The 25,671-nt window shown below is 39.7% G+C and overlaps 3 protein-coding genes across 3 annotated transcripts; 1 reads left to right on the forward strand and 2 right to left on the reverse strand.

The window, feature by feature from the left end:
• Window positions 1–110: 110 nt before the first annotated feature.
• LOC110968443 (extracellular superoxide dismutase [Cu-Zn]) lies at window positions 111–2,632 on the reverse strand. The gene is made up of 2 exons (XM_022218330.2): window positions 2,480–2,632; window positions 111–1,587 (listed from the first exon to the last, which is right to left on the reverse strand). The coding sequence occupies exons 1-2, from the start codon at window positions 2,491–2,493 to the stop codon at window positions 954–956; spliced, it is 648 nt and encodes a 215-aa protein (XP_022074022.1). The 5' UTR covers window positions 2,494–2,632; the 3' UTR covers window positions 111–953.
• Window positions 2,633–3,610: 978 nt separating this feature from the next.
• On the forward strand, window positions 3,611–17,497 carry LOC110968441 (ATP-dependent RNA helicase DHX15). The gene is given in 29 exon segments (XM_051945969.1): window positions 3,611–3,691; window positions 4,676–4,764; window positions 9,015–9,166; window positions 9,169–9,225; window positions 9,228–9,299; window positions 9,302–9,357; window positions 9,442–9,463; window positions 9,466–9,557; window positions 9,559–9,635; window positions 9,738–9,804; window positions 9,806–9,833; window positions 9,836–9,897; window positions 11,714–11,731; window positions 11,733–11,801; window positions 11,803–11,903; window positions 11,905–11,932; window positions 12,044–12,134; window positions 12,137–12,224; window positions 12,282–12,387; window positions 12,601–12,670; window positions 12,673–12,749; window positions 12,911–13,019; window positions 13,125–13,289; window positions 13,292–13,315; window positions 14,688–14,747; window positions 14,750–14,809; window positions 15,724–15,911; window positions 16,781–16,950; window positions 17,037–17,497. Coding segments are annotated over 29 exon segments (2,397 nt in total). The 3' UTR covers window positions 17,155–17,497.
• A 1,388-nt stretch (window positions 17,498–18,885) lies between these two features.
• On the reverse strand, window positions 18,886–23,218 carry LOC127533092 (solute carrier family 22 member 7-like). The gene is given in 10 exon segments (XM_051945296.1): window positions 18,886–19,219; window positions 19,222–19,298; window positions 19,438–19,543; window positions 19,709–19,923; window positions 20,048–20,157; window positions 20,278–20,401; window positions 22,006–22,174; window positions 22,352–22,506; window positions 22,621–22,724; window positions 22,838–23,218. Coding segments are annotated over 10 exon segments (1,572 nt in total). The 3' UTR covers window positions 18,886–19,088.
• Between the last annotated feature and the right edge of the window lie 2,453 nt (window positions 23,219–25,671).

The following is a 25,671-nucleotide window of genomic DNA, read 5'->3' on the forward strand; positions in this document are numbered from 1 at the left end:
CTAATTCATTGCCAGACATGCTCACAAGAAATATTTGATGATTTACAATATAGTTTGTATAATGGCATTAAACACATCACATTAACAGAAATGCACAATGAAGTCACATCTGTATTACCAGTATTTTTATTCTGTTTTTGAGGGAAGAAAATACAAAGTCATCAGATAGAAATTACATCGAGTCATCTCTGTAGATGTGTGGAAATTGCTTTTCAAGGGCTTTTATTGTCTCAAGTTCACAAATCGGATACATGCATAGACTGACTGATAGACTGTGACATGTTGCTCTTTTGGTAAGCCTTAACTGGATGTACTGCAAAAGCTGTTTGTGTTTTGTGCTTTCTGCATTTTATAAGCAAGTTTATAGCTGTATGCTAGCAGTTCTGCAAGCCTGTATAAGGTTAGCATGTTAGCGGTAATAAACAGAAAACATAGCTGAGGCTGAGGGGAATGCGATTTTTTTTTCAAGAATTTGGTCACAAAACAAAGTACTGGACAAACTGAAAGCTGAATCTGATGATGAGGCTAGATTTAAAAAAAAAAAAAAAAAAAAAAGTACTTTCAGGTCATCCAGATTATTTGAATGAGGTACCAAAATTGCAATCCATCCAACTGTTATCAAGACAAAAGACACAAATGTCAGTCGTATTGTGATGTCACCAAAATCATCAGGATTCATCCTCTGGTGACCATAAATGTCTGTGCCAAATTCCATAGCAATCCATCTAAAAGTTGAAACATATCAGTATAGTGGATAGATGAACTGCACCGCCAATATGGAACACCACATTTTATTCTTAGCACTGTGAGATAACTCTCAGACCAGATTGTAAAGTGTGTTACTTTTCATAAGCTACTGTGATTTTTTGAGTTTGATTTTTCTTGGTATTGGGCACAATGCACACAACCATGTAGACAAAATCTGTCCTAAAGTGAATTCAACTACTGTCGGACTAGATTCTCCTCAGCCGGCGAGCATTCTGTTTTTGCATATTCCAGCGATCGGGGGTAGAAATGCCAATAATGCAGCAGGCAAGCCTTCGGCCTGCGTTTCCATGCAGTAGGCTCCCGGCGTCTCCACCACGCCCCAAGTCATCCATCTTCTCATGGACCACCACTGCTCTTCCCAGCACAGACAGGCTTCCAAACAATGTGGCCTCAGATTCTATCAGCGCATTGATTTTCCCTTGAGCGGTCACAAAGTTACCAAAGTCTCCCGGGTGGTTAGGGTGATGCACATCATATGGATTGTAGTGGCCACCGGTGGAGTCACATCCCCGGCTCAGGTCTCCGTACTGATGGATGTGCACCGCCCTCAGCTCTGCACGGCCGTCTCTGGGGAAGCCGGTGAGCCGGAGAAGCACTTTGAGTTTTCCCTGAGGATAATCCTGCTTAAACGCGACGTGACCGTATACCTTGGGCAGGCCCTCGGGCAGTGAGGTGCTGGGTCTCATTTTGCAGGCTGCATAGAGAGTGTCATTGTGCTGCGAGACCTCTGGTGGGGCCAAAGTGTCACTGTAGGCTGAGACGCATTGTTGACAGGCAGCCAGCAGAACCAGCAGGGCAGTTTCCACTACAGGCACTGACCTGAAAGACATTGAACTGATCAGAACAGGACCTCATATCAAATGTTTTACATTAAAATACCCATCAAGTAAGTGCACAGAAATTTATAGCTCCTTTAATTGAGCAAAAGTAGCAAAACAGTTTTTAAATACTTTGTTAGAGGTACAGTGTTACATAAAACAATACAGAAGTACTGTCAGAAAAAAATAGGATGCTACATGATTGCACATTTTTATTAATTATCATTTAAGCATTAATATTTTATTATTTAAGCTACTCCATGCACTACCAGTCAAAAGTTTGGACACATCTTCTCATTCAGTGGTTTATATTTAATTATTTCATACACTGTAGATTAATACTGAAGACATCAAAACTATAAAAGAATACATATGGAGTTATGCTGTAAACAAAAAAGTGTTAATTTTCAGTATGAATCTACAATGTAGAAAATAATACAAATAAATAAAAAGCATTAAATGAGACGGTGTGTCCAAACTTTTGACTGTTAGTACATGTGGTGAGTGGTTTTATCTATGAAGATTCTTGCATAATTTAAGGTAATTGTGTGAATCTTAATCTGCCAGTAGCTCAAAAAATCTGTCACCAATAAACAAAATCTTCCTGCAAATATGAGTTTAAAGTAACACAAAGATTTCCCAGATCATTAATGTGACTGCGGTTTGTTACATCACCTGAAATTGTCTCCAAAATAAAAGCACACAATATTAATACTGACTATGCAGTATATTTAGACCTGAAAAAGAAAGAGCCCAAAACGAGAGTGCGGAATGTTATTATCAAACGGTAAACGTAATGTCGCAGTAATGTAAACAAAGGTAACGGTAATTACAGGCTATTACAGACTAAACATGGAGTTTTCAGATCGCGCTGCAAAGCAAAGTCCACTTACCCGTATTGACGCATGATCAGAAAAGAGGAAAACTGCGGTAAAATCGAAACTTTTCACTCTTGATAAGTCGTTTTCGTGTAAATCGACGAGTTATGATGCAGACTGTTTCCTAACAGTTTTGTAAGCGTGTCCAGTGGGCGTCGCTTGCACAGGGAGGAGCAGAAATCTTCACAGGACCAATCAGATTTCTATTGATACTTTTCATCGAAGACGCCTTCTGCTTCTGCAGCTGAAGTAAACCATCAATCCAAAACAGCTCCAGAGTCAGGGTCTTTACATGACATAGGGTAATAATACATAATATATAATCTACTTTCAGATGTACGTCACTTTGGATAAATTGTCGAATATAGTAATGCAGAATTAATTATTTTATGCATATTAGAATCACCAATCAGGGTTTAAAACAAGATTTTGCTGGAAAAATATTACAATATAACTCAATAATGTAAAGCCAACAAAGCAGTATACTTGTGGTTTTGATTATACAGCAGACAGGTAAGGTTGTAATAATCATATGCAAGTACTGAGTAGATTGGGTATTATTGTAGTGCAAACAATAAGACATTTGAAATCAATCCTGTGCAGAAAATTATAACATGTTGAAGTGATTGTGTGCAGAAAAGATAAGACATGTTAGAGTGAGTCGATGTGAGTCGGTGCAAATATACTGTGGTGAATGTACTGAAAATGGCTTTGACTACAAAAATAATAGATCAATTTTATGTCAAATATCAATCAGAAATCTCAAACCTCTGACAAAGGATGTGGTTGTAGTGTGGGAAATGGTGTGCATTATAATTTGCTAAGAGTGCATATTAAAGAGTTGTATTGGTTCTGAGGAATAGGAAGGTCAAGAGCATCATTACCACGGTGTGACTGTAATGAAACAAAGAAGAAAAGTCCATAATCAATAAGGCGGAGCTTATGCTTTATTTTACTTATTACTCATGTGTTTGAACGCAAGGATGATCAAGACATAAGGTGATTGATAATCAAAGTACAGTTTTTGATTATAAAAGTACAGACAGTTTTTGACGTAAGCCGTAATCAGTAAAGAACATGAGCTTGTTGTGTGTGCAGTCTCTAATCTTGCTTTGCAGAGGTGAAGTCATTCCTACGAGAGCGATAATGACAAACATCAGCTGTGAAAGAGGAGAATGGACCAAGGCAGCACTGGAGGGGCGGCCAGCCGAGATAGCTACATACGCTGTTAGAGTATAAGAAGACCGTGCCAGGTACTGTTAGCGGTCTGATTTCCATCCGAACTGACTGAACACTTGTTGTGGTTAGGGACAGAGGATTCAGGCCCAGAGCTCTGTATCACACATTCAGTTTTGCTGTAATAAATACTTTTGATTTTAAGAAGAAGTCTCCTGACTACTCCATCAAAAGAACTGAGTGAAAATAGCCTTACACATATTCTGTTGGCTCGTTTAATTGTAAAATAGGCTGATTTCCAACAGTAAATTGCAGTCCAACTCCTACGGTGGCCGGCAGGTGCAAACACGCTGCAAATGCGCTGCAAACGGCAGAAGCGCTGCAAATGGCAGAAGCGCTGCAAACACAGGAATGATCCAAAACCAAAAAACTCACAAACACATAAAACACATGCAAGAAAAATATGCTGCAACAGAAACATGCTGCAATCACAGAAACGACACAGAAGCAGACTTGCAAAATCACAAAACAAATGCAAACGAAAAATGCTGCAAATATATAAAAACACACACACACACAGAAAACCCAGAACAACCGCAAGAGAAAAAACGCTGCAAATTCAATCCACAACGGAAGTGCACCAGCTCAATCCAGCGTTTTTCTCTTGGGGTCGTTCTGGGGTTTGTATGTCTTTTAATGTATTTGCAGCAGTTTTCGTTTGCATTTGTTTTGTGATTTTGCAAGTCTGCTTCTGCGTCGTTTCTGTGATTGCAGCAGGTTTCTGTTGCAGCATATTTTCTTGCATGTGCTTTATGTGTTCGTGAGTTTTTGGTTTTGGATCATTCCTGTGTTTGCAGCGCTTTTGCCGTTTGCAGCGCGTTTGCACTGTCGGCCACCGTAACTCCAGATCAGCAGGCGGCAGTAATGAAGGCTGAGAAACAATTACGGAATGAAGAAGCTTTCGAGGACAGGATCAGGAAACCGACTCAGTCTGCATATTGCCCGGTAGAATTGTGTTCACGTTGATTGATAAAGGATAAGCTGCATTTACCCCCTAAAGATGTCCAAAGACATCGTCTGGATTTGGGTGATGACTACTCCTCCAATAAGAAGAGGTCTGATGGGTAAGTTGCAGCTCCACAGTTAACGTGGCCGCTTAAACCAGTTAGGTAGCAAGCTAACTGTTAGCCGCTGCTAGTCAAGTTGGCTAACAGATGTAGGAGACCGAACGAGACAATATTATCGTAGCCGTTAGGGTTGTACCGCTGGTTTAGCTACGTCTTCTTAACGTCACCTTGCTGTTCTTTTGATATAAGCTCACTAATGTTAGTTATGTTGTCTTAACACTTCACGTTCTACGGGAGCACGACTGAAGCTAACAAACGAAGCATCAACGTTACCTTTACCGTTGAGGCACGTGTGTGCGGCTAACGTTAACTTAGCCGGTTGCTAACAACCTTTTCAAGCTAGCTTCAGTTGACTTAGCTGGCTAACCTTATCTACGATTAAAAAGACTGTTATTGGCGTATTTAATTAGCGAGCCACTATTGTAAATTGTACAAATATGTTAATTCCATCAAACGTCGTTGTTAGCATTGCGTTAGCTTACCGAAACTTTGGCGGCTCCGTAGAAACACTCAGTACAGACCTGCTCTCAGTTGTCAGTGTCTTTAAACTGACAGAAACCAATGCAGCCGAACCGTCATGCAATAAAGCCTGCCTTCATGGAGGTTAGAACTAATGCTGAGCTTTATTGGAACAATTTTGTGAGGAGGGATTCGTTTTTTGAAGGCGATTAACTGCATTATATTTTACTGTGACTCTAATACTTAATTCACAGTTGGTTGCATAGTACACTTATAGGTTTACGCAAATTTTGCACAAATTCCAAATTGATTTTAATGAAATGGTAAAAAAAATAAGTAGTATTTCTTGCTGTAGCATTACAATATATTTGTTGCAGCTGGGTGTTGATAATAAATTGACAACTGAGCGTCCATATATTGCATTATTGCAGATAGGGCGGTGTAAAATATGGGCCATCACATCTGTGTCAGAGGAGAATATTGTACCAAAATGTAGAAATATGTGCAATGCAGAATAGTACCATTGCACAGTGGGCTGCTGGGCTTATTTTTTGGAAAAAATGTAATATCTTGGCTAAAATCATCCCCTGGTAGCGATTGAGGGCTCATTTCAACCGCAATATACTTGGGAATACATCTAAAAAGATATCTTTAAATTTATTAAAAAGTTAAGGCTGCAGGGAGATTTTTCTAGACATAAGTGTAGGGTTCCACCGATGGAATTTGGTGATTAAACGTAAATTTGAAAGGTGAGACATGATATTGCCTTCAAATGTTTTATTAACTAATTCTATGCAGAGTAAATGACTACTTTACAAAAAACATAACAGTGAAACATGAAGTTAGTTGTCCTCCATAGGCCTATCATAACACAGGACATAAAGGCTTTTCTCTGAACTTAACCATGTAACCTAATGAATTATTCACAAAGATATTACTTAAACTACATAATGTCACGTTCACTGGGTGTTTATCTCTGTTGGGAAATTTCCTACAGCTAATTCTTACTATGATCCATGCAGTACAAGTAAAGATAAGTGCATTTTGGTTCTCTAAACCATAACTAGTTCTGCAAGCTATTTCACTGCTCTATGTAGTTTTGTTTTAATGAGAAATACAAAAATGTGAATCTTTAAAAGGAAAAATTGTGACAAAAACTGGAAAAATCTACCAAATTTCAAGAATTTTTAATGAAATCTGCCCTAAATTGATGCCTTAAATGACCATTTTCAAAATTTGAAGGCAGTTGTTACACTTAGAGACATCTAGAAGTCTTTTTATACTGCAAAGTATGTGTATATTAGAAGTACTACTTACAATTTCGATACATACGTGTTAACATCAATCGCCCAAGGTCCACACATGGGAACTTAGACCTTCTTCAGTAAAATTTGATCTGTGAGAATTGCCATAAGCCAGATTTTCTGACACTTGTATTTTTCAATACCTGACATCCTATTCTTTCAGAAAATATATACTTTCCCATATCTGGCTTATGGCAAGTGAAAATATTCTGGGTGGTACATGAAAATAGTCTCAGAAAAAAAAGTGAAAATTTACTATATTTTTACAAACTTTGCAGAAATCTTCTAAATTTAAGCAATTAAGAAAATTTGGAGCAGGTAAACCTGAATATTGTTAAAATCTCCGGTAAAAATTATTAATTTCTCAACAAGAAATAGAATGAAAACCTTATGCTACTTACGCTAATTGGACGCCTGTGGAATGTGTCATTTCCTGAGATTCAAACTGGCCTAACTTTTAAAGAATAGACCGTTTGACTTGATTTTTTTTTTTTTTTTTTTTGAACTGGATTTTTATTCTATCATAAGAAAAACAAAAATAAAAGCAATTTGGAGAGGGTCAAATTTTCTAGATGGTCCCAGCCCACTGTGCATTGCAGGAGGTGAAGTCTAACTCAAACACATAATGCTACAACTCTTCAGCTGCTTGATGCAAAAAGAAACTGGCATGGTTACAATTTCCCTTCACTAATATACAAGAGAAATCTGTTTTTAAGATAATTTACTCCCATTAAGGGCTCTTGCATACACTAAGGGTTATTGTTTTTAGCTAAATTTACAAGACACAGTGTTCGTTGGCATGCACTCAGCAAAATCTGTTAGTGACAGGAAAGAGAAACACTGAAAAGGAAAATTTGGTTGTGAAATAAATTCAGTAAGTTGTATGTGAACTTTTTGGCCACAGAAAGGATAAAGCTGTCTAAACCAGGTACCTTTTAATGCAGTGTCATGCAACTGCTGCCACTACATGCCTGATTTGTTTGACATTTAAATCAACGCCACAAAAGCCATCACATAAGTTATTCAAGCCTTCTGGAGAAAATATGTAAATATGTATTGCAGAAAAATGTCTGCAGTCCTGTAAAGTAATTTTTTTTCCCAGCAGAGAGTACTGACAACTTAATTATTCTACTGTAAAATATCCCAGGTTGTTGCAATCACAGTGCAAATCCTTATAACTAAAAAAAATGTCAGGATTCGAAACAATGCAACTGTCATGTCAGCTTTTTTTTTTTTGACGAATTCATGCCATCCTTGTCTGGCAGTCACTTTTCAGATGGTATCTAATTTGGTATTAGATAGTTGTCATGTTTTAAATTACAACGGTTAATATTGACCTGAATCTGGACTTTTAAAAAATTACATCGCACAAATCATAACATGTTTGCAATATCTGTCAGAAATTTGCAATTGCGTAACTTCCTCAAGTTGTCCAACTTTGTTTCAGATGGCAGTATCGAGTATTATCAGGTTGTACTGTATACATTACGTAGGTCAGTGCTGTATACACACTGGCTTGGAATTATCATGATTCCTAACTGTAGAAAAACCCTCACACCAGCATCCAAGGTGTACCTGACGGTTACCTGAACATATTTTTTATTCATTTGTTTGATGGGGACGGTGTACATTAGTGAATGTCTATTTAGACAGCAATAGACGTAATATTCCGGATTATGGCAACAATGATAATTTACATCCGCAGTCCCAGGGCAGGTTAAAAAAATAACAGTGAAACATAGGACAATAGGTTACAATAAAAGCATGTCACATTACAAAAGTACACAAAGAAACGCAAGAAAAGCACGCAGAGAGCACAGTACTCTGCCTAAGCTGCTCAGTCGTATCATTTCCCGATAAGTCTGCAGTAGGATTGCAATCATGTGATCATCAGCAGCCAGCTGACGTCGCGTTCACTCTTTGTCATAGCTACAGTGACCCCGTGCTACTATCGCGCAATACAGAAATCTTTAACAAATCCGTGGATCCAGACTATGAGCCGCATCTCTGCCAAAATCTAATGAGGTGGTCCTTGTGTTCATTTCTGACCTTCCCTGAAAATTTCATGCAAATCCGTTAATTTTTAAATAATGTTGCGCACAGACTAACAGACAAATGTACGCTGATCATCACATAACTCCACAACATAGCGTAGGACAGTAGACCACAATAAAAGGACACTGCAAAAAGTTAAGGGCCATTGATCACAAGACTAGTTCACTTTCAGCCACTGTTTAGTGGGAGTTTCAACTTGATAATTTTAACAGTTAAACATCTGCACTTCACATAGGCCAAAGTCTGTCTCTCAGGGTAGGTGCATATTTTGCTAATGTTGTGAACACACAGGAAACTGTTCCATTAATTGCACAGGATATCAGTGTGGCGGTTAAATTAGTGTTATGGTTAGAAAATGAGCAAATAGCCTCCGTATGATGTCTTTAAAGCAGAAGCATTTACGATTATATGCTGTTCTGATTCTGACAGCAGAGACAGGGATCGCGACAGAGACCGTGAGGACCGCTCCAGGGACCGGGACCGAGACAGGGATCGGGACAGGGACAGAGACCGGGACAGAGACTCGAAGCCGACCATTGCTCCTTCTAACAGCACGGCAGCCACCTCAGCAGGGCTGCCTCCCTCAAGCAGATGGCCGTGCAACAGCAGATCAATCCGTTCACCAACCTGCCGCACACGCCACGTACTACGAGATCCTGAAGAAGAGGTTACAGCTTCCAGTGTGGGAGTACAAGGAAAGCTTCAGCGATATCATCAACGTCATCAGAGCTTTGTCTTGGTCGGAGAGACTGGCTCTGGAAAGACGACACAGGTGAGAAATGCGGTGAATTAACTTCCTCTCTCATGTGCTGGATGTGATATCCGATAGTCTGATGCTGATTGTTTGAAACTCCAGATCCCGCAGTGGTGCGTGACATGGTGAGAGGCTTACCTGGTCCTAAGAGGGCAGTAGCTTGTACTCAGCCCAGGAGAGTGGCAGCTATGAGTGTCGCTCAAAGGGTGGCGGATGAAAATGGACGTCATGCTTGGACAAGAGGTTGGCTATTCCATCCGATTTGAGGACTGCAGCTCTGCCAAGACTATACTAAAGTAAGTGGTGCTCTGGCTTATGCATAAACCACTTGTGATTAGTCTTACTTGTTCTAATCCAGAACATCCATACTGACAAAGAAAGCCCCTTTATTTCTTCAGGTACATGACAGACGGTATGTTACTACGAGAGGCCATGAACGACCCGCTGCTGGAGCGATACGGTGTGAATCATTCTGGACGAAGCCCACGAGCGAACTCTGCCACAGATATCCTGATGGGAGTTCTCAAGGAAGTGGTTCGTCAAAGACCAGATCTGAAGGTATTTTTTTTTTTCCTTTTTGGAATAACGGTAGTACATTATTTTAACAGACGACATCACATCACGCCTATCCTGGGCTTCTCTCCACTGGTTCCCTGTTCGTTCTAGCATTGATTTTAGATCTTACTGATCACTTTAAAAGCTCGTCAGGGTCTCAAGCTACATTTGCGATCTGTTGACCCCTTCATGAGCCTGGTAGTAGCCTTAGATCCTCAGATGGATCCTTCTGGCTGTTCCAAAGTCGAGGCTTAAATCTAAAGTGACCCGAGTTTTCTCCATCAGGGCCCCTCCTCTTTGGAACAACCTGCCTGAGAAGATAAGCTTGCAGAGTCAGTGACTTCTTTTAAATCACTTCTGAAAACTCACTTTTACAGACTTGCTTTGATGTGACGTTTAATTTTAGCTTTATTTAGTTTGTGTTCTGTTTCACATTATGTCCTGCTTACTTTAGATGTTCTGTTGTTTTATGTTACTCTTAGCTGCCTGGTTCTTCAGTGTAAAGTTGTCTCTCTCGCTCTGTAATTCTCTTTTTTATTTTAACCCTCAGTCTTATTGTTTAATTTTCAAACTTCCTAGTTCCTTGTTTGATTTGAGTGCTAATCTAGCTAATTATTCATTTAATTTATGAAACATTTTTACTATTATTTTAATTGACTGCTCTGACTTGTCGCCTATATCTTGCTTGATTGTCCTGTGTTGCATGCTTTGACTGTCAAAGCACTTGGTGAACGCTGTTTTTAAAGGTGCTGTAGAGATAAAAATGATCATTGTTATTATTCACATGCATTTTTCTTTGTTGCAACCTGGTGCTTCCAAATGCCAAACTAAATACATCAGCAGATTAAGAAAACTCATCTATATTTACTCAGTGTTTGAGTATAATGGAAATTAGTACAAAAAGCTAGTGTACCAGCTGAAATGATTTATAGATGTAATTTTTTTAAACAGACACTGATTGTTCGGTAATAGCTCTGTAACCTACAAAACAGACAATGCCTGCTTTACAGCATAGGCTTGAAATGTGCTTTTTGTTTTTAGCGTGTTGAGCCTTGAAACAAGGTAGTGTTTACTAGTGCCTTATTCAATGTTGTAGTGTTTCATTTGAAGGATTTTAAAGACTTTAGGAGGCAGAGTTAAAAAAAAAACATAAAATCAATCATGTGGACACATCTGAAGAGCTGCGGCTTTTGATTCTCATAATCTGTTGATACAAAAGCATTTAGAACTGTGGACGTAGTGTCTTGAAACTAGTGTTCATGATCGTACAAAGCAGAAAGCGTAAAGTGTGTTATGTTATCTGATGTAGTAGGTTTAGGTGGAGATGTGGATGCATTTTGTCTGCCTTCTTGTGCTATCTGTCTGCTATTTCTTGCAGTGTATTCCTAGCTTTTTAAAAGTCTCCTGTGACATGCAGGTAGTGTTTGCAGACAGGCTGATGTGTTGTTGGACAGAGAAGGGGGCCTTCAGTTATCTCATGTGGTGCAAATGCAATGATTGGACATTGTTTATACAGGCCTATGACTGCCACAGATAACTTTTTTTAAAAATTTTATTTCTTTGGAAGACTTGATTTATTGGTTCCTGTCAGGATGTAAAGAAACTTTCAAGACATATATATATAAAAAATATGCCTTGGATGCATTGCATACTCTGGCTTTAATTAGAATAGATGAGTGTCAGAGTTTACACACAGGAAAACAGAATCACATCAATATCAGAGCAGCGTCTTTTGTATCCATGAACCTAATAATTACACCCTTTTCCTTTAAGTGGAAATGAGTAGAAAAAGACCTTTGTAATCATTCTTTCTGCACAGGTGATTGTCATGAGTGCCAACATTAGATGCTGGAAAGTTCCAGGTGTATTTCGACAGCTGTCCTCTGCTGACTATCCCTGGACGCACCACATCCCGTAGAGATCTTTTACACCCCTGAGCCAGAGCGGGACTACCTTGAGGCAGCGATCCGCACCGTCATCCAGATTCATATGTGTGAGAAGACGAAGGGGACTGCCTTCTCTCCTCACTGGTCAAGAGGTAATACTTCTGATGCTTATATTTTCAATCCAGTTGAATTTTGTTTGAAAAGTCAGAGCAGTGGCCTGTTTCCCCAAAAAGCAAAGTTAATTTTTTTTTTTTTTTTTTTAGGAAATTGATGAGGCCTGCAAGAGGATCAAGCGTGAGGTCGATGACCTCGGCCCTGAAGTCGGGAGACATCAAAATCATTCCACTTATTCCACGTGCCCCCACAGCAGCAGCAAAGGATCTTTGAGCCACCACCTCCAAGGAAGCCCAATGGTGCAATAGGAAGAAAGGTGCATTTTAAATAGTAACACAGATTGCATAGAGTTTCCTCTGATGAAATTTCGAAACATATATCTAACAGCCCTGTTGTGTCCTCCTCAGGTCGTGGTGTCGACAATATTGCTGAGACCTCTCTAACAATCGATGGTGTGGTGTTTGTCATTGATCCTGGCTTTGCCAAACAGAAGGTGGGCAACAAGTGATCCTGTTCTGTTTGACCTCAGTTTGTGTGTATTTTTCTGTCTCAAATACAGTCCTTAAAGGTGGTTTGGATCTTTCTGTGCATCTCTGAAGTTTTAATGTTGATCTGTTTATTATTTGTCGATGTTGTTTTGTGGTCACAACCTGTGCAGCCCGTGTCAGCTCTTTCACTTAAACATGCTTTTCAAACATCCGTCCAGGTGTACAATCCTCGCATCAGAGTCGAGTCTTGCTCGTCAACAGCCATCAGTAAAGCTTCTGCCCAGCAGAGGCAGGACGAGCTGGCAGAACTCGTCCAGGGAAATGTTTCCGCCTCTACACAGAGAAGGCCTACAAAACAGAGATGCAGGCAAGTGACCACAGTTACATGAAGTCTTTGAATACCACAGTGAGTATAAAGCCGTGGAGCAGCACTGAAATGGACAAGTGTTAGCTGAGTTGATATTGCTCCTTGTAGTTTATCTTCTTACAGTAGAGTTCTCGTTAAAAATTTGTATCATCACTCTCCAGGACAACACGTATCCTGAGATTCTTCGGTCCAACTTGGGGTCGGTTGTGCTGCAGCTGAAAAAGCTGGGTATCGATGACCTGGTGCACTTTGACTTCATGGATCCACCAGGTGAGTCAGTCTGCATCCGTTTTATTGTGAATGGTAAATTATCCTTACATACTGGTTAGGCATGACTTGCTGACATTCCTGCCTCCTCCCTCTTCTTCACTGCAGCTCCTGAGACGTTAATGAGGGCCCTGGAGCTGCTGAACTACCTGGCAGCTCTCAACGATGACGGTGACCTGACGGAGCTGGGCTCCATGATGGCAGAATTTCCTTTGGATCCCCAACTGGCGAAGATGGTGATTGCGAGCTGCGAGTTTAACTGCTCCAACGAGATCCTTCCATTACTGCCATGTTGTCAGGTAATGCCCAGGACTGGGCTGACATCCTTCATGCCTACTGTAGGCCAAGTCTCTCAGGGTTAAAAACACTTCTGAACACCGGTGTGCGTTAAAAATGATCCCAACCTGAAAGCTAGTTTGTGCACAACATTTTGAAATGTTATGATTTAGTGCAGGGCTGTTTATCATAGATTAATGCACGTTTAATTTGGTAATTTTTTTTTTTCACATTTCTGTGCTGTGAAAAGTTTGCACATTTATGTCGCTTTAGCTAATTAGCAGTAAAACCTTTGAATTTTGCAACATGTAGAGATAACCTAACCCTACGACAATCTTTAGAGAGCAGATGGATCTACTGAGACATGAAGGAAGCTTAGAGAATAAAGATTACTTTAAAAATGACAGTGACGTGCAGATTATTATGCCACGTTTCATTCAGAAGTGAAAAGGCAGCAGATGTTAGAGATTTTCCTGGAGAACACACACAGATGCAGACCGATGGTAGCATGTTTTATTTATCGATAATGAATGTAAAACTTTAATTCTCAAACATTCAATAATATTCAGGATCGTTTGCTTGGAGGTATAGTAGTCAGACAATTAAAATTTTCTAACGGCTTACAAATATGGACTTCAGCAGTAAGACAGGTTTATTATGGTGTGAAAGACATGTGCTGCATGCAAATACCGTCACAATTTCTGAACAACACATTCATGACATTTTTCTCAGACATGCAGCACCAATATGAGTTCACATCATCAGAAAAGCCTTTTAGTTGTCATAGGAAAGCGCCAAGTTTGGACTTTTAATGTTAACTTTAAATTTGTAGTGTCGAATATATTTACATATTTTTGAACAGTGAGTTTCACATTCAACGTGTTTCATCACCCAAAGCATGTGGATAGGGGCAGGCACCACTTAAAGTTGGTCACATTTGTCAAGTATATTGCATTTTTTTCTTTTTATTGGAAATAATGAAGTTTGGATTGTAACTAGTGTATATATGTATAAGTTTATCTTGTGTAGCCTGGAAATGTTTTAATCATCTGTTCACTTAAAGAGCGAATCATAATTGTTTGAGTCAAAAGGGAAAATTTCTGAAACGTAAAAAGTCCGAGCATTGCTGGTGTCCCTAACGCTTTGAGTTGTGTGAAAACTCTTGTTTTACAGATGTGGTTAAATGACCCCCACTCTCTCTACGAGCTAATAGCCATTACAGTTGGGAATGACCATGAGAAAGACTGCAGCCCCCCCTTTGATAGAGCTTGTGGTCTGCCCTGTCCCAGCGCAGTGTCGAGTGCCCTAGCATCATAGGCTTTGCTCCATTTTTCTGTGAATGTTTGACTCATCCCTATGGGCGGCTTTGTTGGGGCCCATACCAACCTTGTTTAGTCCCACAGTGTTTTGTCCGTCCCACGGAGGCTAAGAAGGCAGCAGACGAGTCCAAGATGAGGTTGCTCACATTGATGGAGACCACTTGACGCTGCTCAACGTCTACCACGCCTTCAAACAAAGTGAGCATCAGTCTATATGAAGCAGCTCCTTTCTGCATTCATGGATGCCGCAGCACAGTGAATGTAAAATCCACATTTGCATATTTTTGCTCCTCTTGGGACACAGCATATCATTAAGTAATAGCGAACATCTTTGGACACACATATTGGAGCTACATTAGCTTTATTTAGTGGAAGTGTTTTCTCTTATTTTAGTCCCACTAGTTCTGATTCGATCCACTAGCTCAGGGGTGTCAAACATGCAGCCCGCAGACCAAAACCGGCCCACCAGAGGTCCGATCCGGCCCGAGAGACGACTTTGTAAAGTGTAAAAATTACAGAGACGACATTACCTGCAATTTTTTAAAAAAAAAGTAACTGCTACTTTGAATTCTCCACTGTACTGCAGAAGTTTTTAGGCTCAATACTGGTTGAAACTGCACTTATTTTTGTACAGAAATTTCAGTTTGTTCATGATGTTTTGCAAAAGATAATTAAATGTGGGCATTTTCAAAATGTCCTTTTTTTCCAGCTAAAACGAAGGAAACTATTTGGAGTTGCCATTATGTCTGGGTTATTATGCTGTGATTTTACTGGTCCAGCCCGCTTGAGATTAAATTGAACTAAGATGAGTTGACACCTTGCACGAGCTAGTTACTCACCTGGTCAACTGGGCAGTGCAGTTGTAGAGCCCTTTTATTTCATTTTGGTGAGAAAAACAATACATTCTTCCAAAACACATTGAAATGTAGGAAATTGAAAATTTGATTCATATTTCTATGCCTCTTTGCCATTTTACCTTCTTTACATTGCAATTATTTGATCCTTTTAGTGTTAATCATATCGGTTAGTGCAGCTTCCATTTTGTTGTCATAATAACATCAAAGAAGAGCCGATACTTGACACTGGAATGCTTGTCGTCCCTTTTTTTCCAGACCATGAATCTAACCAGTGGTGCACGACAACTTTGTCAACTAGCTCACTCATGTCCGCTGACAATGTGCGGCAACAGCTGTCCAGGATCATGGACCGCTTCAATCTGCCTCGCCGGAGCACAGAATTCACGAGCAGAGATTATTACATCAACATTCGACGAGCGCTCTGCACCGGCTTCTTCATGCAGGTGAGCTGATCTGATGCCGTCCCAATAATGTCTTCACAGTGGCGGTCTCCAAACTTTATTGCACCACAGACCGGATTCGAGCAAGAGAGTTTTCTACGGACCGGTCATCGTGCACATAACAAACAAGAAAAACACTCCGAGAGCGCAGTATTCCACCAAGGCTGCTCAGTCATTGTTTCATTTCCGACAGGTGAAATCTTGAATAAAAAATGACCTTGTGTGACCTAAATATGTAGCGGACGGCAGGAAACACTGCCACAATTTATCAATTCAATATCAGTTTTATCTCTAGCAAATCCAGACTATAAGCTGCATCACTGCCGAAATGTAGTCAATTGGTCCTTGTGTCATTTCTGACCTATGAAAATTTCATACAAATTTCAAACAAATCCGTAATGTTGTGAACAGACAGATGTACGCCCATCGTCATATCCCCACCGCGCTCCTTGGCAAAGTAGTAGTGATCGTATTTTGCTTTTTTAAAGAGTAAAATTACTTATTGTTAAACATTTACTACCTTTTTCTTCTGTGTCAGCATCAAATCTCTTCTTGTTTTAAAAGAAGCGCTCCAGAGACATTTGGTCTTCATTCATTTTGGCAGATTGACAACTTTATTGCAGTGCAGGAAACAGCTCAGACAGAGGCGACGGGAAGACGATCTAGTCATTTTTCAAATAAAACACCCTGCAGACTGCTCCAGAAACAGAATATAAAATAAGCCATTTTTCTTCTGTCTGTGGCCCGGTGGTTGGGGACCACTGCTTTACAGGAAATTATTTAATGTTTGACTTGAGATGTTTGCGTACTAACATGCCTCCATACTTTGCCAAAGGTCTACTATATTGAGTCTTTTCTGTTTCCTCCTGCAGGTGGCTCATTTGGAGCGCACGGGTCATTACCTCACAGTAAAAGACAACCAAGTGGTCCAGCTGCACCCATCTACAGTCCTGGACCACAAGCCCGAGTGGGTGCTGTACAATGAATTTGTCCTCACCACCAAGAACTACATCCGCACTTGCACAGACATCAAGCCAGAGTGGTACGTGTGGGTTACATTTCGAGCCAAACGGGGTTAAATTAAATCAAGATTAGCAATCTCTTGACGTTCTCCTCTCTTCGTTACAGGCTGGTGAAGATCGCACCCCAGTACTATGAAATGAGTAACTTCCCACAATGTGAAGCTAAAAGACAGCTGGAGCGAATTATTGCCAAACTAGAGAGCAAAGAGTATTCCCAGTACTGAACAGCCAAGAAGTTTCCTGGACAACACCTACATACTATAGTTTTAGATCTTTCTGTATCATTGTATCTTAATGTTTAAAAAAAAATTGGCTTTTTGATTTTTATATTTTGTTTGCTCTTTTTTTCTCTCTCTCTCTCTCTTTTTCCCATCAATGTTAATTCTGTAACTAAGTGTACTGTCAGATTAAATATCCACAGCAACTGTTAGACCTGGCTACGATGATTTTCAAAAGGAATATCAGAAACATGTCATTTAGATGTGGTTGGACTTCCTTTTAGGAGACTGCTGAGTAAGCAAAGATTTGCGCTTGCTTTGTTTCTTTAATAAAGGAGCTTTGACTTAATTTCCGTGTATAAATGAATCCGTAAATTCAGCTGCGAAAGTAGTGCGGTCACGGGGAGCGGTTTTTACTCTTTTGTCAAGATACTGTTTTGGTTGGAGTTGAGGAGTAAATGTCAGATTTAATGTGTAAATAAATACTTCAAAGGCTGGTTTGTGATGAAAGAATACACGAGTTAATAACTTCTGTGACTTGAACATGACTCAGCATCGTGTTAATTTATGATTTATTGGTTCGATTACAGCAGTTCGTTACAGTTCAACTCACTTTCTTGTATTACATACCATGGAGCTCGATGATAAAATCTGTTGCACAGAAAATGTTGACAGTGAGTTTTGTGTTTGAAACTCTAAGGAAACAAAAACTTGTCAAACAGTTTTATTAAAATTAAGCAGACATTGTGTATCCACTGAAGCTGACAAGGCAATATCTATTAGTCAAAAAGTGATTCACAAGATGGAAATTAACAGTTTGTGCCATGCAGATTTTTAGAAAAAATAAAATCTTTCAACTGCTCGCAGACATTCATGCAGTGTGACAAATGCTTGTGATTATTGCTTTATAATATATCGGCTTATTTATAGTGTTATTTCCAAAAATAAAGTCAGTCGTGTTCCCAAATAAATCGAGATTGTCAGTAATGAACTTTGAACCTGTAAGCACTGTCACAGGGCCGTGCAGAGACTTTGGAGGGGCAGGTGCTCAAAGTTAAAAGGGGACACATGGAGCACGAATTTTAAACGCCGTACAGAAACATACCTTACAATATAACTGGCTGAACTGTAGCAACCCATGTTCATGAAGAACGTAACATGGAAGCAGTGGGACAATAGTTAAATTTGTGGACTACTGATCAGAATATCAGTGGTCAACCCCGCTGTACGTGCCTGCACTGTCATAGTTTTTATTTGAAAATTGAAGCTACAAATGACTACTAAATGTGTGCTCAAGTAATCAAAAAAGACAAATGCAAGCGTGACAAAAAGGAATCATGACAAAAACTTGAGACAAGCAACAAAAGTCAGAATACAACAAAACAAGACAAAATATTACAAAAATTAGACAAAATGACAAGAATGAGAGAACAAAATGAAAAAAAAGGACAAGCGAGACAGAAAGGAAACAAAATGACAAAAATGAGACAAGCAACAAAAATCTGACAAAAAAGAAAAATATTACCAAATGAGACCAACAAACACAAGCAAGAAACAAGACATACAAAACAAAGCAATAAACAACAGAAAAACAGATGACGCAAGACAAAGGAGTCAAAAAAGAAAAAAGACAAACGACAAAAGCCAGAAAATATTTTAACAAATGGACAAATGACGCAAGACAAAAAGGAAGCACATAATGACAAAACATGAGAAGTCAGACAAAAAAGACACAAAACAAGACAAAACACTACAAAAATTAGACAAATTGACAAGAACGAGACATAAAACCTCAAAAGCCAGAAACAAAATGAAAAAATGGACAAACGACACAAGCAAGACAAAAAAAGAACAACAAAAATTACAAAAAATAGACAAATGACGCAAGTGAGACAAAAAGGAAACACAAAGCGAGAAAAACAAGTCAGCGGTCCTGTTAACTACTGCTTCTGTTCAACATCCTCGATGGTCTCGGGCAGGCACCTGTTGCGGGTCTCAGCCAGCGTTCTTGCCACCATTGCCCCAAGGAAAGCTGTGCAGCACAAGACGGCCTGGGGCAGATCCTTCCAGACTCGTCCAGTAAAAGGATCAGAGGAGCCACAGCTACACCAAAGCGACCCATGAAGGAGTTGTAGCCCATACCGTTCTGCCTGAAGTACAAAAAACCATAGAGGAGGCTGTAACTGCAGGGCTCCTTTGATGCATTACAAAACTGAAACACAGATCTGTTGAATTTCTTCAGTTTTAATCTGAAATGAGGAGTGAAAGTGTGCACATACAGCTAGTTACCTCACTACAGTAGGATACAGCTCAGAGCTGTACAGCACAGTTGCAAAGGATACTGAAGAAAACCCTTTTCCAATGATGGCTACCACCGTTCGGGCAACAGACATATCTGAGAGAAAAAACACATTTAGAGGACAGATTCTTCTTTTTGTTTTAATAGTTGATTTCATTCATGAAAATACCAAAATCAGTTACACCTTCCCATGCAAAGAGACTGTAACCTCTTACTGAAATAGCTACAGTTGGATGGAATTCAGGAGAGTAATGGATGCCCTTTTTGGTATCAGGATGTTGATTCCAAGACAGGCCCCAGTAACCAGCAGAGCTCCCACCTCAATGCTCCGTCTGCCCACCCTATCCAGCAAGTAGTAGTTTGACAGTTTGCATGGCAGCTCAATTAAAGCGTAGGTTAACTGAGTGAGATACAAGCTGAGCCCAAAGCTTGCGATGTTGAGGCTGATGCCATAATATGCGTTTGCAATGCAATACCTGACAACGGAGAAAGTATAAACTCATTAAATCCATCAGCAGCTTTTATGGGAATTTATTAACATGTGAAATTGATGAGACATGATATTTTACAACCTAAACTCATTGCACCGCTAATACAGACCATAACAGACCAGTGCGCAGGGCCAGCTTCCTCATCTCAGGTGTTCGCACTAAGTCGAGGTAGGAATAGGAACGATCTCTTTTGTCAGTCACGATGATAGTGGCTAATGTCTGAAAGAATGCAAGGCAGCATTACGCTTCAAACCATGTGATGAAAAAACGAAAGAATTAAAGACTATCATGGTGTATTAGGCACCACAAGATTCGATTTTTCATTTGGAATACACCAACCTCTGTTTTTAGTGCTACAGTTGACTCCTGTGTTCCATTCATCTTGGCACATTTTTTCAAATACATCTGGGCTTGCTCAAACTTCCCATTGGCAATGAGCCACCTCGCCGACTCTGGCAGCCACCTAATGTTAAGGCAGAGATGGTTGTAGTTCAAATGATAACAAAAGTACAAAAATACATTTATTTGTTTAAAATTCAATTATATGTTTACATTAAAAATAAAGCAAGAAAAGCACTCAAGAAAGTGCAGCACTTCGTCAAGGCTGCTCAGTCGTATCATTTCCAATGGCTGAAAATATTGAACAAATTCATGGGTAATAATCACAGCACCATAGAAGGTGGTGGCCGTTTTAAATACCAGAAAGTACCCCACAATTAAATGACCTTTCCGCCTACAGGCAGAGGCGTGTGTTCTTGCCATGCGTACTATTATGTACCGTGATACCTGAACTCGGCGTGACATTGGATGGGACCTCGGGAAACACCTCCCACAATCTTAATCAGTTTGTTCCTTGTATCATTTCCCATGAATAAGTCCCAATAAGTTTGCAACGTGTCGATTTGTAGTAGGATCACAATCATGTGACCATCAGCAGGCAGCTGATGTAGTGTTCACTTGTCATAGTTACAGTGACGCTGTTCTCGCAAATGATACAGAAATCTTCGACAAATCCATGGATCCAGACTATAAGCTGCCATCACTGAGAAAATCTAATCACTTGGTCCTTTTGTCATTTCTGACCTTCCCTGAAAATTTCATCCAAATCCGTACCCGGTCGTCACATAACTGCCGAGGCTCCACCTCCTTGACGTAGTAATAAGATTAACAGTGAGTGCAAACAGGTCTAGTGTACTGTACGTAGTGTACGTAGTATAGTATACAGAGACAAAAGAAAGAAGGTCATGTACAGAATGCTGCAAACCCCGAAAAGTTTAAAACAGAACTCCACCGATTTGACAGGACAATCCTATTGCCTTCATTGCAGCTGGATAACTCAGGGAGAAGCACCCTTGACTTTAGCATGAGAGGTTGATGGTTCAATCCTGCTCAGGGAGTAGTTGTCCAGTGAGGACCTTTGGGCAAAGTCCTTAGTGCTTCCCTGCTGATCTTGCATTAACTCAGATTTAAGTTGCTTTGGATAAAAGCGTCTGCTAAATAAAATTGAACAGTTTAAACAGTTTAAAAACTGATGGAAATCAATGTCGATGAAGAAGTGAAAAACTGTGTTCTTGTATTCAATTTGCTTTTCTTCTTTGATTTACCTACAATGCAACACAGCAGTAGACAGTTTTCTTTGAAATTGTAGCTTTGCTAATGATCAAATGGCATCACCTGAGAGTTTAAAATGCTTAATACCGCTCAGTCACGTACTTCAGTAGGAAGCAAAGGAGCATCCCACTGGAATTTCTAAATTGAATTTTGACTCCAATCCAATTTGTGTCCTAGTGGATTTTGTCACTGATGCAAGACAGAGTTGTTGGTGATAGTTTTACTGTTTAAATAAGAAATACAATTTTAAAAAATGAAAAAATGAAGTCTGCTCAGCCCTGAATCTCAGCAGAAAAAAATCAGAGAGGACAGGGTTATTGCTGAAAGTTTGAAATTTGGGGTAGACTTTTACTCAGTGTTAATCTTTCAACATCATACATAGTTACTCGGTCACAGAAAACACAGCCTATCCAGATAAATGGGCAGGGGGCTTCTAAGAGAGTGTTTGTGTCGTACCTCCACATGATGATGGCCAGGATTAAAGGTGATGTAACACTCACAATCAGCCACCGCCAATCATTCACAAAATAGGCAATAGCTGCAAAGCCTATGTTCCCAACTGTCCAGGATAAGCTGTCGATCACGCCCACCACTTTCCTGTGCTCAATGTCCACCCACTCCACACCTGCAAAGAACCAGCACCTTATCACATCAACATTCACAGAAAACCTTCACGACAATGCTTGAAATTGTGTTTTGTTTTGTGTATGGTAGCCTCGTCTTCTGAGGTGAACTGAACATACTGTATCTGATCTATCTTATATTCTGTGCAGTGTTTAGATATAAAACAAAGATGAGTTACTGAGCACTTGTGAGGCGATGACGATGCCAGTGATGCAAAAGCCAGTGAAGAACCTCAGCACTGCGAACATCACGTAGGTCGTAGAAAATGCACTCGCAATAGCAAACAGCATTCCAGACACATAAGATACCAGCAGCATGATCCTTCGGCCATACCTGAAGAAAGCCACAAAGTTTCCAAATATAATTTCAGTGATTGGTTGAAAGACTTTGATTTGAAGTTAATCATTAAATCCAGTAAATAATAGCCTAATAGCTGAACTTTGGTACCTGTCACTTAGACTTCCAAAAGACATGGCTCCAAACATGACTCCAACAAAGAAGATGCTAGCAGTTGCTTTGTTTTTCCCTCTTTTATCACACACCAGGTCCCACTAGTGCAAAGAAATAAAGAAAAGACAAGTTCACGCTGTTTCTCTTGGCCCTACAAGGTGATACTTAACAAGCACATTTTATTTAGTTTCAAATAAATGTAAAGTAGGATCACCTCTGAGGTCAGAGTGGACTTGAAGGTGGTGTTATCGTACACCCATCCGTTCTGGCACGGCACCGTGGGTGCGTCAGTAATGTCAGAGAAATTCAACAGCAGGTGATACTGAGGCTCCGTAAACATGGAACAGGAGCTTGGAGTCCCATCCTGCTGGACCGGAATACTAACAACAAGCCTCTCGGCATGAGATAAATTCATAAAAACACCCCCATCGTCCAGAGAGCTGATGTCACAGTGGTGAGCGGGAACAGCTGCTATGAAGTTGCTGAGCATGAAGTGGCAGGGCAGCGTGAAGCGGCCGATGAAGTTGATCACAATGATCATTACCTGAAATCTTCCGAATCCATTAATCTCAGCAAGAATGTTCTCAAACTTCATCGTGGCCTATTTCTGTGTGCAGTATTTCTTCTTTTGAGAATTAAAAGACAAGAGTATAAAATCTCCTCTTTCAGCCTGTACACTGAGGAGAAGTAACAGCAATTTTGACTTTAAGAGAAGAGAAGGCAACCTTTGATATTTCTCTAAGGGCTGTTGGATTACTGTTGAATTGAGTGAATATTTTACCTCACTTAACCACTAAATAAACGTTTGTCTGGTGCTGTTAAGGAACAGTAAACATTGATGGTAATATATAATACAGAATCCTCAATGTGTCGTGAAATGACTCATCATTATATTACATTTCACCAGGTTATAACACAAAGCAATGGCTGTGATTCAGTTATAGGGTAATACAGAACATTTTAGATTTTTTTAGTAGTGTAGAGGTCTTAATTTTTATAGTTTAATCACTTCTCTGGGCAGTTGCAGTTTTTCTCGAGATGAAAGAACTGTCAATAGATGGAGCTCTAGTTGTATTCTCTCTGTGTTTTGTTTGTTTTCTTGCACTTTATCTTTTTTTCCACACAAAAATAACTCCAAACTGGGTTAATATTAATAATAACAAGTAAGAATAAAGAAAGAAGTATCAGTGGTCGACAGACATCGTTGTAAACTGCATTATCTCCGTTTAAATATATCAGTGGAAGAAAGGGAGCCTGTCATGTTTCAGTGGACAGGATGACACGTGACGCGTATCTGCTGCAAAAACTCAGGGATGAAGTCCAAGATAAACACAAAGAAACAAATGCCAAGACAGGATCCGTGAGCAAAGGACAAAAGAATAAATGTTAGACAGCAACAACAGCTGTACAACACTGGAAATGCACACAAGGTTAAGTTTTCCTATTAACCAGTAAAGGGAAACCACGTTCTACTTGAAGGTAATCATTCAGGTTGGATCTTAGCTACTTATTTTGCAGGCATATTGTGTTCTACTTGATCGATTGTGTAAAAAAGAAGGGACAGGCAGCTATCGATTTAATAAACTGGAGCTTTAAAGTGAAATAAATGCTGTTGAAGCTTTTGACACATACAGACTTGGATCTAATGTTATGCTGCAGATACTGAAGCCTAGAAATAATTTAAAGATTGATAACATCTAATAACATCCAGAACAGCTGGCATTTGAATTTGAGAACATTTCTGACAATTTCCCCTGATGAGGAATAATACTGAGGTCCCACATGGTGTCAGGGATAGTCACATTAAGGTCTAGTTCCTAAACCTCCTTTTCATAGGTTCATGTTGTAAGACGTATGTGTTTAATTGTATTGTATATTGTTGTACTATACCTTGAATCAGGGCTTAAATAGTACTCTAGAGGGAAGGTTGGGAGGACAAATAGAAATGATGTGTATTGTTTCATGTCAAATCTCGAAGCTTCTCAATATATAAAGAAATAGAGAAATGTCATAATTTAACCAGAATGTAAATGTGTTTTTGGGCACGAGTTAAAAAGGGATTTTGTGTTGTAGGAACACAACAATACTTTGTTTGCAGTTCGATGCTTTAGAAATTCTCGTATTGTTCTGAACCATGAGATTTACACACGTGGACAAAATTGTTGGTACCCTTCAGTTAAAGAAGGAAAAACCCACAATTCTCACTGAAATCACGTGAAACTCACAAAAGTAACAATAAAAATTTATTGAAAATTAAATAATCAAAATCAGCCATCACTTTTGAATTGTTGATTAACATAATTATTTAAAAAAACAAACTAATGAAATAAGGCTGGACAAAAATGATGGTACCCATAACTTAATATTTTGTTGCACAACCTTTTGAGGCAATCACTGCAATTAAATGATTTCTGTATTTGTCAATGAGCGTTCTGCAGCTGTCAACAGGTATTTTGGCCCACTCCTCATGAGCAAACAGCTCCAGTTGTCTCAGGTTTGATGGGTGTCTTCTCCAAATGGCATGTTTCAGCTCCTTCCACATATGTTCAATGGGATTCAGATCTGGGCTCATAGAAGGCCACTTTAGAATAGTCCAACGCTTTTCTCTCAGCCATTCTTGGGTGTTTTTGGCTGTGTGTTTTGGATGGTTGTCCTGTTGGAAGACCCATGACCTGCGACTGAGACCAAGCTTTCTGACACTAGGCAGCACATTTCTCTCCAGAATGCCTTGATAGTCTTCAGATTTCATCGTACCTTGCACACTTTCAAGACACCCTGTGCCAGATGCAGCAAAGCAGCCCCAAAACATTACTGAGCCTCCTCCATGTTTCACCGTAGGGACAGGGTTCTTTTCTTCGTATGCTTGGTTTTTGAGTCTATGAACATAGAGTTGATGTGCCTTACCAAAAAGCTCCAGTTTGGTCTCATCTGTCCAAAGGACATTCTCCCAGAAGCTTTGTGGCTTGTCAACATGCATTTTTGCAAATTCCAGTCTGGCTTTTTTATGAGTTTTTTTCAGCAGTGGTGTCCTCCTTGGTCGTCTCCCAT

This window comes from Acanthochromis polyacanthus, chromosome 3 (assembly GCF_021347895.1).
Source record: "Acanthochromis polyacanthus isolate Apoly-LR-REF ecotype Palm Island chromosome 3, KAUST_Apoly_ChrSc, whole genome shotgun sequence".
NCBI classification, from domain to species: domain Eukaryota; kingdom Metazoa; phylum Chordata; class Actinopteri; family Pomacentridae; genus Acanthochromis; species Acanthochromis polyacanthus.